The 19,121-nt window shown below is 58.3% G+C and overlaps 1 protein-coding gene across 2 annotated transcripts in view; it reads left to right on the plus strand.

Moving 5' to 3' along the window:
* Nucleotides 1-283: 283 nt before the first annotated feature.
* The window catches only part of MNT (MAX network transcriptional repressor), a 45,687-nt gene continuing 26,849 nt past the window's right edge, over nt 284-19,121 (plus strand). The window contains exons 1-3 of one of the 2 annotated variants that reach the window (XM_074922809.1): nt 284-401; nt 15,006-15,567; nt 18,398-18,439. In XM_074922809.1, coding sequence (XP_074778910.1) covers nt 326-401; nt 15,006-15,567; nt 18,398-18,439 — 680 coding nt within the window. In that variant the 5' untranslated portion in view covers nt 284-325. The remainder of the gene's footprint in view (nt 402-15,005; nt 15,568-18,397; nt 18,440-19,121) is intronic. The other variant, XM_074922810.1, reaches the window with a different exon arrangement.

Consider the following 19,121-nt stretch of genomic DNA (forward strand, 5'->3'; position numbering starts at 1 on the left):
CCGGCGGCCGCGGCCGCCCCCGCTGCGGCCGGTGGGGGCCTCCGGGCCGCGCCCGCGTCTCGGCGAGCCGGCTCGCCCGCCCCGGCCCGGCCCGCCCCCGCCCCGTCCGGCCGGGCCGCCCCGCGCCTCCGCGCCGCGTCTTGCCGCCGCCCCGCCGCGTAGTAAGCGGGGCCGCGCCAGCGCCCGCCTGTTGTGTTTCTGTTGCCGCCCGCCATCTTGTCGCCAGCGCTGCTGCCGTCGGGGCGAGCCGCGGGGCGGCGCGGCGCCTGCGGCCGGGGCCCGCGCAACCGGGGCGGCGGCGGCGGCGGCGGCCGGGGCCCGCGCCATGAGCATCGAGACGCTGCTGGAGGCGGCGCGGTTCCTGGAGTGGCAGGCGCAGCAGCAGCAGCAGACCGCACGTGGTAAGGGGCCGCGGCCGCCGCCTGACAGCCGGCGGGCGGCCGGGGCTGGGGCGGCGGCGAGGGCCGGGGGGGGACACACACGGGCCGCGGGGACGGCGGCGGCCGGGCCGCGGCGGCGGCTCCTCGGGCGGGGCCGCGGCGCTGGCGGGGCGGGGGAAGCCCGCGGCGGCGGTGACAGGGCGCGGGGGGCGGGCGGGGGGCGGTGAGGGGGCAGCGCGGCGCCCGGGGGGGGCGGCGGGCGGGCGGGGCGACCCCGGGGGGGAAGGATCGGGGGGGGGGGGGGGGGGCGCCGGCCGCCCCCGCCCCTCCCGCGCGCGCGCTGCGTGTCCCCGCGCCGGCGGCGGGGAGGGGGGAGGGGGCGGGTCCGCGCCGCGTGACGCGCGCCAGGCCCCGCCCCCCACCACGTGCGCGGGGAGCGGCGCCAGCCCCGGCGGGGAAGCCCCGCCCCTACGGCGCGGCAGCCCCGCCCCGGCCCCGCCCCCCCGCGGCGGCAGCCCCGGCCCCGCCCCCCCGCGGGGAGCGCCCGCCCCGGGCCGGTCCGTGGGAGCCCCGCGGCGGCTCCGGCGGCGCCCCCCCGCGCCTCGTCCTGCCCCGCGGCCGGTCCCCGCGGCGGCGGGAGCGGGGGGGAGGCTCGGCGCGGCCCTCGGCGGAGGGTCCCGGCAGGCGCGAGGGGCGGCCGGGCCGGGGGCGGCGGCGGGAACCTGCGGCGGGAGCGAGCGGCGCTTTGTGCGGCGGCGGCGGGCGGGAGCCATTGTCTGGGCGATGAGTCACGGCGGGGCCGGGCGGCTCCGAGCCGCGCCGGAGCTTCCCCGCTCTGCCACGGAAAGGTGGATTTGGGGCTGAGCGGGGCCCGGGCCGGCAGGGCCTGGCCGAGCCCGGGACAGCGCCGTCGCCTCTCCTCGGCCCCGCGCAAGGGCGCTCGGTGTTCGGGCTGTCAGCCCGTCAGCCCGTCGGTGTTCGGGCTGTCAGCCCGTCAGCCCGTCGGTGTTTGGGCTGTCAGCCCGTTAGCCCGTCGGTGTTTGGGCTGTCAGCCCGTCAGCCCGTCGGTGTTTGGGCTGTCAGCCCGTCAGCCCGTCGGTGTTTGGGCTGTCAGCCCGTCAGCCCGTCGGTGTTTGGGCTGTCAGCCCGTCAGCCCGTCGGTGTTTGGGCTGTCAGCCCGTCAGCCCGTCGGTGTTTGGGCTGTCAGCCCGTCAGCCCGTCGGTGTTTGGGCTGTCAGCCCGTCAGCCCGTCGGTGTTTGGGCTGTCAGCCCGTCAGCCCGTCGGTGTTTGGGCTGTCGGGCTGTCAGCCCGTCGGTGTTCGGGCTGTCAGCCCGTCGGTGGTCGGGCTGTCAGCCCGTCGGTGGTCAGCCCGTCAGCCCGTCGGTGTTCGGGCTGTCAGCCCGTCAGCCCGTCGGTGTTCGGGCTGTCAGCCCGTCAGCCCGTCGGTGTTCGGGCTGTCAGCCCGTCAGCCCGTCGGTGGTCGGGCTGTCAGTGTTGGGTTTGTCAACATTCAGGCTGTTAATAAATCTTCGCAGCCCGGCGGCTCGCAGATGGCGTCTGCGCTCTGGGCGTAGCGGAGGTTGAGCGCTGGAGAGCCGGGCTTCCGCAGGGCTGTTCGCTATTTCTGCTGCTGCCACAACGTGTCTTACTGATGACCCCGGTGTTCTGTAAATGGATGCAACAGGTGATGATCTGGGGTCCGCAGGGAGACGGGCAGGGGTGACCCAGCTGCGCCGCGCTGGGCAGCCCCCGGAGGCAGAAATGGTGTCTGAAGTGGGGCACGGGCAAGGCGACGCACCAGAAACGTCAGATGGGCTTTCTGGTGCCGAGGGGCAGCGCGCAGGGGCGTGTGAGCTGCTGTTCCGGAGCAGGGCCTGCCTGGGTCAGTCTGCCCAGCGCCCGCGGTCGTGAGCGGGTGTTCTGTTTTCCTGCTGCGTCACGCGCAGGTGCCATCGCTGCCGCGACAGGCACGGCAGGGCTGAGCTGCCCGTGCAAACGTGGCTACTTGGGGGAAGTGGTGAGCACCAGGAAGATGTGTGGCACGAGAGGGAGGAGCCCATCGCTTGAACTTTGGGAAACAGGAAGATGTTGGGGGAGAGCAGCAGAGAAATAGCTGGGACAGATCGTGCAGCAATGAAGCGTTCTCCATCAGCTTCCTTCCCCCGCCACCTCTTCCTCGCCTCCCCCTTGGAATGGGTGTTCGGAGATGCTTTACGTCTGCGTGTCACGCTGCAGAACTCTGGGGGTCCAGTCTGGCCTTCCAGTCAATCCAGTCTGGGAACACCCCGCTGCAGGGTGCTGGGCCTCGGGTGGGACAGCAGGGCCTGGCGCGCGGATCCCGGCTAATGCGACGGTGAGCGTGGCCTGTGGTCCCTCCCTCTGGGTCTGCCCAGGCCTTCCCGCCAGCTAGGCCATAAAATACTCAGGCTGTTGCTTTTTCAACCCTGGGAATAAAGGAGGAAAAAGTCTTCCATGTGTCATCCATGATCATCATCTGTTTTTATGAGGAAGAAAACTGATCGGGGGAAAAACCAGACAGGTTTCGGAGAAAGGAGAGCAGAAAGGCTTTGGGAGGGCAGAGGGTCAAGGAGCGGCGGTTCCCTGCGGGGTTCCCGGCGGCGTGGAGCGCTGCGGCCCTCTCACGTGGAATGCGGCGTGTGAGGCCTCACCGCCGGCTCTGCCTGCGAGGGGAGCGCGTGGCCACGTCCCGGCGGGGCAGAGGTGGTGGAGGACTGTCTGCGAGCGGGTGCGACTGGGGAGAGGTTTCGGAAGAGAGGAGAGGCAGAAGGATTCTCTGGAGCAGGCAGCAGCTGGATCTTCACCTTCTCCTTGGACTCACGGGGAGGTCAGGCCAGCAGCTTTTGTCACAGCTTTGTGCTGCTTCTTGTGGCTGATGGTTACTGGGGTGCAGCTTGAGTCGTCTCAAGCTTCAGGGAGCACCCGAAGTGAGAACAGGTCCTTCAGGGAGGAAAAAGCCGTGAGATGGACGCCTACCCCAGCGCCTGCCCTCTCCGTCTGCGCAGCGCACGGTGCTGCCGGCGAGCCCAGAGGCCCCAGAAGTGGTGGGTGCTGCCGGGTGCTGCCGGGGGCCGCATGTGGCGGGTCCACGGGGGAAGCGGCGCTCGGCTGTGGAGTCGGGTCCCGCGGTGTCCGTGGAGGTGCCGACTCCCGTGACGCCCGAGCGCCGTCAGACCTGGCGCGGGAGCCGCAGGACGGCCCGTTTCCCCCCTGGAACCCGCCCTTGCTCACTCTGTTTTGTTTTCTAGCAGGTTTGCACGTGGCTTTTCCTGCTCCACTCGCCTCTTCCACCAGTGGAAAATTAAACCATGTAGGCTTTGCTTTTCTTAATTTATAACCAGAGTGAGTCTTGTTGGGTGCCCTGGGCTCTCTGGGAGGCGCTCGCTGGTCTGGGGAGTTGTTACGGCGCTGTCTGGGTTTGCTGGTGGGGCTGGGGAAGCCCCTCAGCGGCCGCCTGAACGCAGCGGGGCCGCTTCTCCTGTCCCTGGGTGATCAGGCACCGCCTACAGCGCGATTCAAACTGTGGTTACAAGATGTTTACCCAAGAGCCTGTTGAATATTACATATTATACGTATTAATATTTCAGAGAAAATCGTTTCAAATTGCTGAGAAAAGCAGAGTCCAAATACGTCAGCTTGAGACACACGCCTAAGAGTAACGGCTCGATAGAGTCTGGCAACGTGGTACGGTCGTGACTGGGACCTCGGGGGCGAAAGAGGCTTCAGTGCCGTGGGGATCCTTGAGTTGAGCCGTTCATTATTAAAGCTGAGCTCAGACTTGGCTAAAACACTTGCCGGAACCTGAAGGACGCAGCACAAGTGGTTGGTTGTTACCTACTGGGTAAACTGGGAGCAGAAGAAATGCCGGTAACAGAGTGAGTTGGAGAGGATTGTGTGCTTATTAATTAAACAACTGCCTAGATACATGATGATTCTTACATCTATAGAATCCTCGCTCTTGATGACACTTCCACAGCAAAAACATTTCCACTATTTCCTGACTTGCAGTAGTGGGTTTTGGAGGCTCTCTTGCTTGCGTGCTCATGGCACATCCCAGTTTGATCTGAGAGCACCCTCGGTTTTGCTGTGCACTTTGTGCTGGGCTTGTGCGACTTGGAAATAGCGTCCTACAAATGTGTGTGACAGATTTATGTAGACGCCCAGAGAGATGTAACGAAAATGAAACTTGAGTGGTTTGGCTCGTCATCTGTACTCCCATTTATACACTCAGCAGACCCGTTCTCCTGCGCGATGACAAATGTTATGTACGCGATGATACCAGTTGTAATGTTACTTGGGTCTCGTTAATTTGCAGGGAGAACACCAACAGATTTGGGGGAGGCAAGGGGGGTAGCTGATGTTACACATTTCTTACAAGAGTAACGCCACGGGAATGCAAACAACAACAGGCACGCCCTGGACCCGCACCACGTTGGCCACAACATTTCTGATTGTTTTGGGAGTCAGGATTTTGAAGCCCTCGTGTCTCATCCACATCTGCGCTTTCCTGCTTCGTGTGTCGCTGCTGCTGAGCCCTTCTCTGTAAGCAAGCAGCTCACATGCACATCCGTGTGTATGTTTACAGAGGCACAAACCCACAGACCGGGACCCTTCTGTCTGTCATTTGCAAACGCCAGAGACATTTGACTTCGGTTGGAGGGTGGCTGATTTCTTTGAATTTAGGTTAATCCAAAAATGCTTCATGATCTAAGAGAGCAAACTTATTAATAATTGCAAGTAACTGATGTTTGTTTTCTTAGGGTTTTTCCCATAGCTGTTCGTCCCTGACCCACCAGGCTCACGCTCTGCTCTGTGCTGCTCGGTTCTGTTTGCAGCCGTTGATTCCTTGGAGCGCCGCCGAACAGCCGGCGTAGCTCTGGTCTTTTCCCATCTCATCTGACCACCATTTTATCATGCGTCTTAATTGCATGGGATTGCTAACGAGCTCTGTGGTGACCAAGAAGGCTTCCTTGGCTGTCGTGCCACCCCCCCAGTGCTGGTGGGTGAGGCAGAGCACCAGCTCGTGCCCAGCACCCGCGTTCGGCAGCGGCTCAGCGCCGGCGTCTCAGCAGATCTCCCCGGTGCGATGTCGAGGCCCATGTCCAGCTGCCCCCGAGGGCTTTTGGCCCCCAGCTGGCTCAGGGTGGACGCACACGTGTCTCCGTCCTCCGCCATCGCCGGGCTGCTGCGGCCGGCACGTCCACCTCATTCCTTTCGGGAGAAGTTCCAGCTCCTCCTGACAAACAGCACGGACGGTGGTTGTCTGTCCAAAGGCTTCCAGGTGCGCGAGAGCGACCCTGCAGCCCCTGAGCACGCCAGTGCCGCCGCGGCAGGTGGCAGTAGCTTTGCTAGGCGGGAGCGCAGGCTTGGCTGCGGAGTCTGTGTAGGCCTGCTGAAACCACGGAACAGCCTGGCAGCAGGCCGGCTTCTGGAAGATAATTGCCTGGTGTAATCCTGCCCTATCCTATTTCTCGGGGGCTCACCTTTGCCTCGGTGTTCCTGTGCCCCGCGGGGAGTGCAGGCCTGGCAGAGGCCACCGGGCCCCACGGTGGAGGGTGAGGAGGGTGAGGACGTTGCGCTGGCCACAGCAGGGGACCCCTTCCAAACCTGACATCGTCTGCACAATCCACCTCTCCTGATGCACTAAAGTAACATTTTTTTTTTTATGTCTTGCTTTGGGAAGCAGCACTGTGTCGTAGGCCAGCAGCAGGGCTGGAAGTTGGAAATCTGCTTTCCTGAACACCGCTGATGCCTTTTTCTGTGCCGTGAGGCACATCCGTTGAATTTTCTCTATAAAATGCTGAACTTCCCAAAACCTGACAGAGTCAAAACTTTCTGGTTTGTTTTTAAATTGAAGAGAGCTCTGGTCCTCTCAGTGGTATCTTGTGGCTGTGAGTCCCACAGTGTAATCATAATCAACATCTGAAAGGGTTTAATTGTTTCTGACTTGTTGCTTTTGAGGTATTTGGGATCGGTAGTGCTGGGGAGCGCGCTGGCTGCACGCCCTGCGCTGGTCTGGGGGCTCCGGTTCAGGCAGAGCCACACGTCCAGCTGCAGTCTGAGGGAAGAAATAAAACTGCATGTAAGTTGTCCTTCATTTCCCATCCTCATCCTCTTCCGTCTTCTCTGCGCGTACAGGCGTACACGTATGCTTGGAAAGGCAACGGTAATACAAAGACAGCGTGCAGCATACAAAGTCTGCAGGCCTTCCTGGCCAAGAAAAAAAGACAACTTCCCTTCCATTGACTGATAAATTGTTTCACCAAGGGACATCAAAGCATTTTACCCTCCTTAGCTGAATTTTGCAGCGCTTCTGAAAAGCCGCGGGTGGAAGAGCTGAGGTGCGGGGGTTTGAAGTGCCTTACCTAAAGCTGTGCTTGGTAAAGGCAGGAAGTCAAGCTGAGCTTCCTGGTTCCCTGTCCCCTCGAGCTGGGGGAGAGGTTGGAGTGCAGAAAGCCCCAAGACTCCCTGACCATCACAGCATCTCCCGAGTGGAAGGCGCCTGCGTTACCCTGCAGGGGACAGGATGGGGAAGAACGAGGAGTGTGCGGGGCTGCAGCCAGGTCTGGCTTAGCGCGGTTCGCTCCGCCTGCTGGTTAAGGATTCCCCTGTGCATCCCCTGCCCTTCCTTCGGCCTCTCGCCTTTCTCCTAGTGGCACCTGATGAGGAAAGTCGTTTCCTCTGTGTGTCTGTGCTCAGGGCTGTGTGCAGAAGCGTGGTGTGTGTGTCTGGGGGTACCTGCCGAGAGCCCGCAGGGTGGTGGTGGCCCCGCGGACGCGTTGGCACCTCGTTAGCCCAGCGCGCAGCACAGCGCGCTGCCAGGAGCTGCGGCTGGTAACGGGCCTCCCAGTGTCCCTGGGCAGCTGTTTGCAGAGGAGGCAAGGGGCAGAGAGAGACCTCGGCAGTGACTCAACAGGGCGGGGTGGTGCCTGGGCCCCTGCTCTGCTCGGGCTGGGGAGGGGATCAGACACCGTGGTGCTCACCCCCGCCTTTCCAAAATGGCCTCGTTCGACCAGGACCATCTGCAGTCAATGTCCGCTCTATTAAATTTTGGTCACATTCCTCATGCTCTTCCCTTCACGTACCCGTTTAACTTCTTCTTGCTCGTGAAGTCTCCAGACCGATCTCTGAGTATTTGTGCAGCTGAAAAGACACCAGGTTTTCCCACTGCAGCACAAAATACTGCCTGGTTCAGGGCCCTGCCAGGGTCTTACTGGTGAGGACGTGCAGTTCTAGCTGTGGTGTAGATCGAGCTCTTGTCCATTTGCAGGCAGCCGAGCGACAAAGGCTGTACCAGGTGTTCACGGTCAGTGGGTGCCTGGACCATTGGCAGACGATGCTGTAGCTTCAAGTTTTTTGCTGTGAAGGTGGGCAGGATTGCAGTGATGCTGTAATAATGTGTGGAGGAGGATGTGACCTGCTCCTCCTCTCGGGGTACCCTGAGTGAGATGTTGGCTGTGGGAACAGCCTTGCTCTGGGGCTGAGCAGCGTCTGGGGGTGCAGAGGTGGTGGGGTAACTGCCCTGGGGCAGCCTGGTCAGAGCTTCCGACTCCTGTGTGCTTGTGTTGTGCTTTGATGGGCAAATCCCCTCCGTTTCTCACCTCCTTTTCTTTTTCAAGTATGGAGGTAGGATTCTGAAGGGCAATCTGCCCGTTTCCATGCGTTTCCTTGAGAAGGGAGCTGGCTGATGGGAGCAGCCTGTGCAAGCAGCCCCTGGCACAGCCCTGGGCTGGAGGTGCAGCAGTGGGCTCTTCCCCTCGCGGGGATGGAGGAGCGTTACCTGAAGTGGTGTCCAGCAAATACGCTTCCTGAACAGGCTCCGATTTTGCTGTGACTCAGCGTGGGACATGAAGTCATTCAACCTGCCCTTGCTTCAGGTTCTAGTGTCTGTAAAACACAAGCGGCGTGGCCTCTGGCTTAAGGATGTTTGCAGACAGCCTGCACGGCGAGGGGCTGAGCCCCGCTTGTGAGCGGTGGGTGAAGTGGGTCCGAGTCCCCTGTGGGCACATGAAGCATCCGGGCTTTCTGGTTTTGTTTTAAGAGCAGGTAGTTTGTTTATAACACGGTTTATTTGTCAGCTCACGTTTACTGCTCTTTTTCGACCAGTACATTTAAAGCGCATCATTGGTGGCCGTGTGTCTGCAGAGTTTGGGGTGCCACGCTGCCTTAATTCTTACAAACGCCGATGCCCAGTGGAAAAGCGTTGAGTCAGCATCTTGCGTAGACGCAGCTCTGCTGGTTGTCTGCCCGGGCGAAGCTCCTCAGGCGATGGAGCAGAGTCAGGAGTCGATCGTGTGCTGTTGGCGCCCGCTCCGCCTGCCAGAGCTGGAGCTTTTCTGCATTTTATCCCCCTGGAAAGGTGCGTCGGGGCAGCCTGCCAGGCTCCGTGCTGCGGCAGGACAGCGAGGGGCACGCGCGGCCGCAGGGGCTGGGGTGGTCTGTGCCTCTAAGGCTGGCCATGATGGTTTTATTTTTTTAGCAGTCGATCTGTTTTCTTTTCCTTTGTAGTACTGCTAAATCCCGGCCCTTCATTTCTTTCTTCTGTCCACTAAGAGTTAGTTGTAACTAAGATGCAGCTAAAATGACTATCTGGAGCTGACTCAGGGTTTCAGTTAAGCACTGGAATAGCAAATTAAAGCACAATGTAAATTATCCATAGAGATTCGAGAAGCTGTTGCTTTGAGAAACGTCTGCCACGTACTGTTCAGTTACAGCTGATTCTCCAGGGCTTGGGAGGTGAGCTACCGATTTCTTGAGGGTCTTTCCAACGTTCTTCTCTGCGTTCCAGAGGCTGTGATGGTTTTGTAGAAAGGAAACACTTCCTTGTAAGCTATCTGTCTCCATAAAGTAGAAATAAAGTGTGTCTGCTGTCTAGACTTTATCAGGCAAGAGGATCACCTTGCATTTCTCTAACTTATTTTGGGTTTGGATACTGAGGCCACTGATTTCTAAGAGTTACAGATAAGCCCATCATGCTGAAACCACAACTGGTCTGTATCAGTTGGTGCTAGGGAGGGACAGTTTACATGAAGGCTGATTTTCCTTTGCTTTTGCAGATGTGACATAAATATGTCATCATCCTCTGGCTGAGAAAATGGAGAGTCAGATATTTTTGTTGTTAATAGGGAATGGTGACATCATCCGCAGAGAAGGTGTGTGGAGCGTGTGCTGTGCCGCTGGGGTGCGGTACCTCAGCCGGGGGGTGTCAGGTGGGAGTTGAGGTCTTTAAAACCCTGAAACTGGAATCTGGGGAGGGCTGGCTTAGCTCTCGCTCCTCTGGAGTGTATCAGGAGCTTTTGATGCCTATTCGTGAAGCGTTTCAGCGTCCTTTGCGAAGAGCACGCTTTAAAATGCCCTTTAGCCTTTCTCAAAGAATATGATGTTTGTGGCCCAGTCTGTGTTAACAGGAAGGAAAATGGGATGTTTTGGTAATGGGCTGAAACCCGAACGCTGCACCAAGACGAGCAGCAGCAGCGACTGGCCTCGCTGAAGAGTTGTGGGGTGCCTGGCAACCAGTCTTGCCCGTGGCCACCCCGGCCAGGGCCTGCTGCAGCCACAGGCTTGTGTTGTGCCGTCATCAGCCGGAACTCAGGGGGCTCGGGCAAAGCAGTCACAGTTCTGAAGCGGCCTCAGTCCTCCAGCTTGTTCCTGGGCACTCGCAGGCACTGGCGGCTGTTTGCTGGCGCAGCCCCTCGTGTCAGCAGCCTCAGTTATGAGTCAGAGTCAGCCTGGCCCTCGCTGCGCGTTGCTGGTCTCCAGTACTGCTGACTCAGTTCTTATCTTCCCTTTCCTGGTTCTTCCTGCTGGAGGCTGGGACCTGCAGAAACAGAAACCAGCCCTCAGGCTGCAGCCTGTCCTTCCTCTCCTGCAGTCCCCCTCCCCGAGAGCGGCCGAGCCAGCTGATGAAATGGAAAAAATCTGGAGGCTCTTTGTGTCCCCAGCATCTTCCTGGTGTGAACTGGGAGTGACTCCTGTGGGTGACACTGCTGTAGAACCGCTGTGAGTGAAATCCAGGGCACGCTGCTCCGGGTCTGTAATGGCTCGTCGTGTGCGGTGTAAGCTCCCAGAAGCATTGAATGATTCAGAGAAACACTTTGAACTACTCAGAAGATTACACCGGAGAGCCTCCAATGCCTAACTAACTGTTCACGGAGTTCAGCAACGTTCTCTCTCCGGTCTGGGGAGGGACCGTTAAGCCTACGTAGAGGTTAGATGCTTGATTCTGCGAAGGCACATGCTGTTGATAAATTCCACGTGCTGATAGTGTCCCCGGTACAGAACAGGAGCATTGCGAAGGGCGCTGAAGTCCCGTAAAGGCACGCTGAGGCCGGGCTCTGGCAGGACGACTCAGGCGGAGGCTCGGTGACGTACCCGCCCGCTGCCGGCCTGGGAGCCACGTGTGGTTCTGCCTGCGCGGCCGGTCTCTCGCTGGTGTCGCAGATGGGTGGCATTTCCAGGGCAGGCAAGAGGGAGGAGATAAATTTAAACCCAGCAGATTATTAGGTAACAAAGTTAAGAGTGCCTGGCGCTGTGTATTCCTGGCCGTCAGGGCCCTAAAATAGCACGAGTCCACCGGTCAGGAGCGCTGGCACTGATCCGGCGTCCTCCTGCGACAAGGTTTGCAGTTCCATACGGTTGCTGGCGTTCTCCTTTGTGCTGTCCCGCCTCGGGGGCTTGGCTGGCAAGCTGAGCGCCCCGCTCTCGTGACCAGGCGCTGGTGCAGGGTGAGGTCCCTCATGCCCTCGTCCCTCAGCTGTGGTTCAGACCCCCTGAGGGGTCTCTGGGCCAGTTCAGCCCTCAGCCCCTTTGGTGGCAATGTCAAAAGTGGGTGGAAACGACACAATTTCGGTGTGCACGTCCCGGTTCAGCGGGCCCTCTGACCCGAGGCAGTGCCCGGAGCCTTGCGCGCTTCTACATCCCGGCCTTGCCGGAGCTCGTGTCCCGCGTGCAGGGCGCGTCACGGAGTGACCCGTGGGTCAGTCTGAGCACACGCCGCGGTGTTAACCCTGCTCTGTTCTGACTTGCGAAGGGAAGTGGGTGAATTGATTTCCTATGAGGAAACAAAGAGCTCTGGGGGGTTTTTAAAGCGTGCCTTTAGTCTGTTTGCAAGGCGTGAGCACAGGGTGAGCAGAGGCAGGGATCTTCACAGCTCCCTGGAAGCGCTCCTGTCCCGAAGCAGGGGGTGTGTGGGGAGGGGATGGCGTGGGGACCCCTCGGCCCCCTCGGGGGTGATAGCATGGTTCCTTTTTGCCTGCGGATGAGTCAGACACAGGGGATGGTGGCTCACTGGTGTCAGATTTTGGCTGAAAAACATCCTTGAAATAAACTCTTTAGCTCAAGGGGGCTCAAGATTTGCAGCACCGAAGGCCTTGTTGGCAGCTTGTCAGCAGCCCGAGGGCTGCACCTGCTTTGCAGAGACATTTACATAAATATTTCTGATCAGTAATGCACGCTGGTAACCTTGCTTTCCTGTTCCCTCGGCTTCCCCGATGAATGAAAATTACTGGCAGGAATTTCACTGCGGGCTCCGCTCGCGCACGCGAAGGCGTTGCCGCCAGCGCAGGCCTGGGCGGCAGGGCTCCTTCCTCGGCCTCTCCGCCGCGGCGGCGTGGGCAGGTTCTGCCGTCCCTGCCGGACCTCGGGCAGTGCCAGGAGTTTCCACTAATCCGCTTCTTTGGTGCCGCCCTCCTGCCCCGCTCGGAGCAGCTTCACGTCTGGGTGGAAGCTGCGCGGTCCTTCGCCGGGCGGGGGGTCGGCGCTCCCGCTCCCCCTGGGCCGCCCGGCCCCGCGCACCCAGAAAACACCAGGAATCACCGGGTCATCGGGGCTGAGATTCCTCCCGCGTCCTGGGCCAGGGCCATCGCGTCATCTCCGGCGGCAAACCGAGCGGCAAAGCGGAGCAAAATAATCGCAGATAGAGGGCTTTTATTTATTAGTTATTAATGCTGTTCAGCTGAACCAGTCTGAAAGCATCCGTGGCTGAGATTTATGTTGTTTACATCAGGGGATTCCTGTTGGGGTTTCGGCTACCCTGCCCTGCTTTGCTTCTTTCTCTAAGGAAATGCTGACGATTCTATTTTCTCAAAACATTTCAGGGTAGAGACATACTGCGTTCAGGCTCTGAGCTTCTATTCAGACAACCTCATCTTTTGGAGTCTTGAACTCACTCCCCCTCTGACTTGGTGCTACAAGGGATTGAATTAAAATTCTGAGTTTGGGCCTTGGCAGCCGTGGGAGAAGCGCTCTTTGGGTGCGCAGCCCTTCCAGGTCGCTGGATTTCACACGGGGCCTTCCCAGGTGCGGCCGGGTCACTGCCGAGCGCCGCCCGGGTGCTGCTGTCCCCTCGGGGGGGGGATGAGCTGTTTTTACCCCCTCAGCCGGGGGCTTCACCCCGTTCCTGCCCTCCCGAGGTGCCTGTGCTGGGGCTGTTGCTGCCTCTGGGTGCTGGGCTGGGGCCGCTGCGGTTTGTGGGCTCTGAGGTTCCCCTCCCTGCCCCCGGCAGCGGGTGCCGGTGCCCTCCCTGGCGCTCGGGCTGCGCGTCCCTCGGGGCTCTCCTCGTAGTCAGGCCACCGGCCAGCGGAGCTGGGCCCAAGGGCTGTAAGGAGGGTTGGAGGGGATGCGGTGGGTGCTGTGGAAGTCCTGGGCTGAAGGGACCTTCAGGAAATGGAGCTGCCTGTGAATCGGGGACAGTGACACTGCGCGGTCACGTGTGCCAAAGGTCGTTCGGCATCGGGAATAAAAATTTTGTTCCCTTTATCGCTCTGTCTCGTGTTTGCACCAGACCCTTGAAAGGGAAAGCTGGCTGGGCAGCTCCCTGGCGGCTGAGGTCGTTCCCTTTTCCCCTTGTTTCATTTGTATTTCATACAGCTGCTTCTTGGAGATAATCGGGGGGTTGAGCCTAACCTGGGGATTCCAGGTTGCAGTACACTTGCTTTTTGATCAGATTTCCTAAATACACGCTCCGACTGCAGCGTTTAGGTCAAGCCCAAGCTGCTTCTGTGGAGGGGCTCATTCAGGGTGTTTTTGAGCTCCCCCCGAATGGTAATTCAGGTGTTGGCCACTCTGTAAGGCAGGACCAGGCTGTGCACGTCATTTCTTTAATCCCTGCCTAATCAACTCGGGGTTTGTTTTCCAAATATTTATTACTGTGAAGAAGTCATAGCTCGAAGCATGCTGTCGCTGCACCATTTTTTGTTGCAACCCCTCGGAGGCCATTAGGAACGGGGTCTGTCGAGCTTCATGGACACGGGGTTTGGAGGTATTTGATGAAGGCTGAGAGATGTCTAGATGCCAGGGCCTCTGGCGCCGCAGGACTTGTATAAATAAATTTCATTTGTGCCGTGCTCACACAATTAAAGCTGGGGACCTGGATCGCATTTAATGAGGTTTATTTTGCTAGTTGGGCCACACAGATTTCATTTACTTCGTCTAATGTTGTAAAAACATAGAGGAACGTATGCACATCAAAGCTAGGTTTAAGAGCTTGGATAAAATCCGCAGCAGTAAAGAAGCGCCCTGATGGGTTTGTATCAGTGTAAAGTCCATGGAGCTGAGATGTAGACTTGATAGTGTGAAATACAGCGTGTTTTATCCTGAGGAGCCTGCCTGGCCCTGCACGGGAGGCTGGTTACCACCAGCTGCAGTCCTGCGGCTGCTGTTTATCCCCCAGCAGCCCTGGGGCAGTGCTGGGGGAACTGGGAGTGGGGGACACTGGGCTCACAAGGTTTCCATGTCTCCTGCGCGCCGCCTCTAGTTTAAGGGCCAGTCCTGAAATGCATTTTTTTTTCTCGGGCTGCTGTTAGTCAGGGCCGGTCTCCAGGCTTGTCCTTAGCTCCGTGGACGCGAGTGGCGGCGTGGTCCTGGGGCTGCCCCAGGGCCGGGGCGGGCTCCTGGGTCGAGAGCTCGATCGCTTTTTGCTGATTTAAAAGGAGAAAAGGAAGAATTGAAAACATTGTGCTGTGGATTGATTTCTGCGGCTGTACGATAGAGCACAGCGATGTGCTTAGATACGGACGCGAGCCGGGAAGGCTTTGGGCAGGTGGAGCAGAAGTCAGCGTCGCGCCGGGGCGGGCGGGGACTGATCCTGCACCTACACCGGATCCTCCGAGGGGCGGGCACGGGCTCCCAGCTGATCTTGTTGAGCTCCGTGGTTTTTTCCCGTGGCAGAAAGGCCTTGGCATTTGTGCGCTTGGGCTTTGGCAGTGGGGCGTGACTGGGTCGGGCCGTTTCTCTCCGCGCAGTGCTGGGATGGGGGAGAAGGAGCTTGGTCGGGTGGTGTCTTGCTTTCCATCTGCTTTTCATCGGCTGCTGCCATCGTGGTGTCCCTGGAGACGTTGGGGTTGCTGCAACCGACAGAAGAGCCGGGAGCTGGCCTGAACGTGGGGCAGCACGGGGTTTATACTGAAACAGCCCGTGCTGGAGCGAAGGGGCGGCGTGGCCGGGACACGGGGGGGTCTCCAGGGGCGCGGGTCCTGCCGTGGGCTCTGGGCGTGTCACTCCCAGGGCCCCCGCTTCCCTCGGACACGCGGGTCACCAGCCCGATGGGAGGCCTGGGAGTGAGGAAGGCCAGGGCAGCGCCATTAATCGTGTCGGTGTTTCTCTTTCAGAGGAGAATGAGAAGCATGAGAAGCTCCGCCTGGAGAGGGAGCAGGAGCAGAAGAAGGCCGGCAAGGCCAGCGCGCCGCGGGCCAACAGTGCCGTGCCCCCGGAGGAGCCCCGGAGCGAACTGCTGGTGCCCATCTCCCCCCCGGCCCCCCCACCGCCCCCGCCCCTGGCAGCCCCCATTTCAGTCATTCCCATCCCCGTTGTCACCAGCCCCCCCCAGCAAGCAGCCCAGACCGCCCTGTCCCCGCCGCTCGTCCAGCGCCACCCGCCCCTCGTAAGCACTCCCGGTGTCACCAAGGAAGCGTCTTCGGTGGCGCCGGTCATCCAGAGGCCGCCGGGCCCGCTCCTGCCGGACGGGAAGGCTGCCACCCCCCCGTCGGGCAGCCCGAAGCAGCTCCAGCATTACGCGGCGCCGGTCCTGGCCATCTCCCAGCACCATGTGGTTCCGCAGCCCATCCAGCCCCAGCCCCTGCAGCACCCCGGAGCCCCCCCGCAGCTCGGGGCGCTGAAGCTGGCTCCGGCAGAAGACACGAAACCAAATGAGCAGAAGAAGAGACCTGGAGGGTGAGTGCACCTTGTGTGTGGAGGCTTCTGAGAGGGACCAGACAGAAATGGTACCGACAGCTGCATCAGCCTGGAGCAGCTGCTGCTTTTGCAAAGAGTTGTCAGAAACCCCAAGAGCCGTGGATGTTTGGATGTCTGTTTGGTTTTTTGATAGCAGGGTTTCTTAGTTTGATGGTTTTTATTTTTCTTCCCTGACTGCACGCTGTAGGATTCTGTACGAGGATCTCTTTCTCCAAGCCAGGACTGTATTAGGAAGCGAGCCCCAGCACTGCCTGTCTGATCTCAGGTGGCATCCGCTATTATGTTTGGCAAAAAATCTCTGCTTATACTGGTCAGGGAAATCGTGCAGTAATGCTGCTTGCAGGAACTTTTGAGAACTGGGATGTGATCTGGGAGGTTTTATTTCCCAGGACAGAGATCACCTTAGCTGCCGTTTCAGTTTCTTAGTGCTGCGAGTGCCAGGGGCCTCCTGCTCGTTCAGAACTCCTGCAGCTGGAAGGGACTGAAGGCTCTTTAATCTGTCCTCCCCTTGGACAGGATTTGTGACTGATGTTGCTCCAGGTTAGTGTTTGTCTAACTTGTTCTTAAGGACTTTGGCTGGTGGAGACTCTGTCCGGTCCTCAGGCAGTTGTTTCCAGACCGTGGTATCCTAATTCATAGTCTGGTTTTGTTTCTTGTGGTCTGGGAGAACAAATCGTCCCCTTCTTTGCAGCGAGCTCTTACCTGTTTCCCTTGGCCCCTGAGCCTTCCTTCCTGCAGGGTGAATGACCTGGATCTGCTCAGCCTTTCCTCCGGGGCCTGTCTGGCCCCCTGGCCCCTCTCCCCTCTGCCTGCAGCCGGTCCATCACTGGTGGTTGAGATGCTGGTCCCCGGCGCAGGGCTCAGTCACCCGGCGTGTCCTGCCTGGTCGGGGCAGTAACGCAGACGTGCCCCCGCTCCGGGGCAGGGTTGGGGGTCTGCTCGGGACCTGGGGGACAGAACGCCAGCGGGCACCTCCCTGTTGCGGCCCTGTCCCGCTCCTGCACGGCTCGGGTGCCCTGCTGAGAGGGACCCCGCGGAGCCGGGGCCCTGCTGCTCGCTCCGGTCCCCCCGGCCTAGGCCCGCAAGGCGGGACAGACAAAACGCCATCCTTGCTGGGCACTGACCTCCTCGGGAGGAGTGTGTTTGGCTTGGTCAAAATCTGGCCTTGCCTTTCGCTCCCTCCGGGATGGAGGTCGGCGTTTTGAATGTATCGGAAGGTCAGGACGTGGCAGTTCACCTTCTGTTCCCCAGGTCCTCTGGCCCTTAGGACGTTTGCTCTGAGCTGTGGCACAGAACGGCCGTAACCCCCTGGCAAGGGGAGGCCGGGATCAGCACTGACCCTCCGCGGGGGCCTCCCGCGAGGAGCAGCACTTCCCGTGTCGGCGTGTGGGAGCAGGGAGAGGTGTGAGGTGGAGCGGACAAAAATAGCCATTACGGTGTCCTTGGGGATGGAGGGATCCGAGAAGCGTAGAAGGAAACAGCGAAAGCAATGCAGATGAGAATTGGTAAAGATAATGACCTTTGTAAAATGCCAATGTAATTCCTCTAAGATAGATTGTGGTCTTTAGAGCTCGTCTATAAATCGCTCGGCTGCAGAGACGATAAGAGTATTTGTGCTTCAGCCAGGCGAAGCTGTCACCGGCGGCGGGGGGGTGTGGGGGGGTCCCGCTGGCTCCGCTCCTGTGCCGGCGCCCTGAGCTTCGCTCCCGCGGGGGGCGGCTCTTGCCCCAGCGCCCCTCTGTGCCGCGGTCGGAGGGTTTTGGGGTGCAGGATGGCTGCGGGTCCCGGCACGGCCGCGCCAGGACGTCCCCGGCTGGTGCTGGGCGCCTTGCAGAGGTTCCCTGGAACGCGGCTCGGCGGGTTACCCCAGGGTGCGTGCTCCCAGTCTCCCCAGAACTGCTCTGTACGTTTAAAGCACAGAAAAGATGTCTTTTTCAGCTTGCAAGTGTTCTGTGGGAAAAGGCTGTCAAATATTTGTTTTCAAATACCTGAATATTTATTCAATATTAAGGTACCTCCTGACATGCTCACCTCCATGTGGGTGTTATCAGCCAAAGGCAAATAATTACTTTGCATAGTGTATATATTTGACATCTCTACGAGTCTACTAATGTACTTTATCATCACTGTAGCTGAAAAACTAAGATATCGTGAATTTATTTGGCTTTTTCTAAAAGTATTCCTGGCTTTTTCTAAAAGTACCCCTCTGATTTGGAGGGTGGGGACAGACCGGAGCCCCAAAAGCGAGAATCTGGCCCTGGTTCTTCCTTCAGCAGTGACTGGAGGATTCCTGGATTACTTCATTCCATATTTATGCTCAGCTGTGTTATTTCAGGCGCAGTAAAAAACTGAAGCAGTTTGAAGTATGTCTGCCAAGTGCCGTACACTTTAATTTGAAACTGCATGAATCTTATCCCACTGGCGTGTAGGCGTAGATCAGAAATGGGTCAGAATCTGGGCTATCTGGAACTGTATAAATACATACAGCTCTTACTCTGTGTCTTTCCCTGTTGCTGGTAGCCGTGTCTGTGTGTACATACACACGTTATACCCCTCCGTGTCTTTTGTGCGGTACATGTGTAATGCTCGCCCCATCTAATGTGCGTGGAAAGTTTGGATTTTATCTGGATACAGTATAGGTAGAAATATATATGCAGCTAATATTAAAACAGTGATATCTGAACAGCTCTGTTGCTTTTTAATATTTACCTGTATGTCCTAGACACACACACCCTGCTGGAAGTACAGGTTGAATGGCAGTAGTTTTAAACCTGACACTGAGTTTATCTTTGTTCTGTTTGGGTTACAGGGTTGGGACCAGGGAAGTACATAATAAATTGGAGAAGAACAGGTGCGTAGAAAGCCAGGGGTTTGGTTGGGTTTGTTTTTGTTGGGTTTTTTTAAAATTGTAATTCCCCCCCCCCTTTTTTTTTTTTGTTTGGCCTATAGTCTGTCAATATTTGTTTGGCTTTGGCGGTTTTTTGTTTGATTGTTTGTTTTTTAACAAATAACCTGAACACAATTCTTAGTGACGCTTAATGAATCCTGCAGTATTGCTTTGCTTTCTTACAGCTCAATTCTGCATCTCTTGCTTCCCAGTATGTTTTACTTAACTGCATAACTGCATTACAATAACCCTGCAAAGCCCTGATCCCGCAAAGTAAATCCCCACGTGCATAACGGTGTGACTTCTCTTTTGGTTCAAAGTAATAAAATAGCCAAGATCAGGGGTCGGTGTACAGCGTGAATACAGAATAAAGACCAGTTCCTGATCCAAAACTTATGAATTGGAAATGTGGTGAAAGTGGAAGCAACAGCACAGGGAGATGAAATATTTTGCTTAAGATTGTACAATGATTTCCTAGCAAAGCTAGGACTAGAGTCCAGGCACGCAACCCCTCGTCTCTGCTGGGTGAGCGGTTGGGTCGGAGCGTGCAGGTAGGCTCGGGGACTGCTATGCACATGTGTGAGTGCTTTGCTGGATTAAGGCCCAAATGAAGCTCTCTGTTGACTTCTGGTGTGTGCTCCCCCAA

The sequence above is a fragment of the Athene noctua genome, chromosome 19 (genome assembly GCF_965140245.1).
Source record: "Athene noctua chromosome 19, bAthNoc1.hap1.1, whole genome shotgun sequence".
NCBI classification, from domain to species: domain Eukaryota; kingdom Metazoa; phylum Chordata; class Aves; order Strigiformes; family Strigidae; genus Athene; species Athene noctua.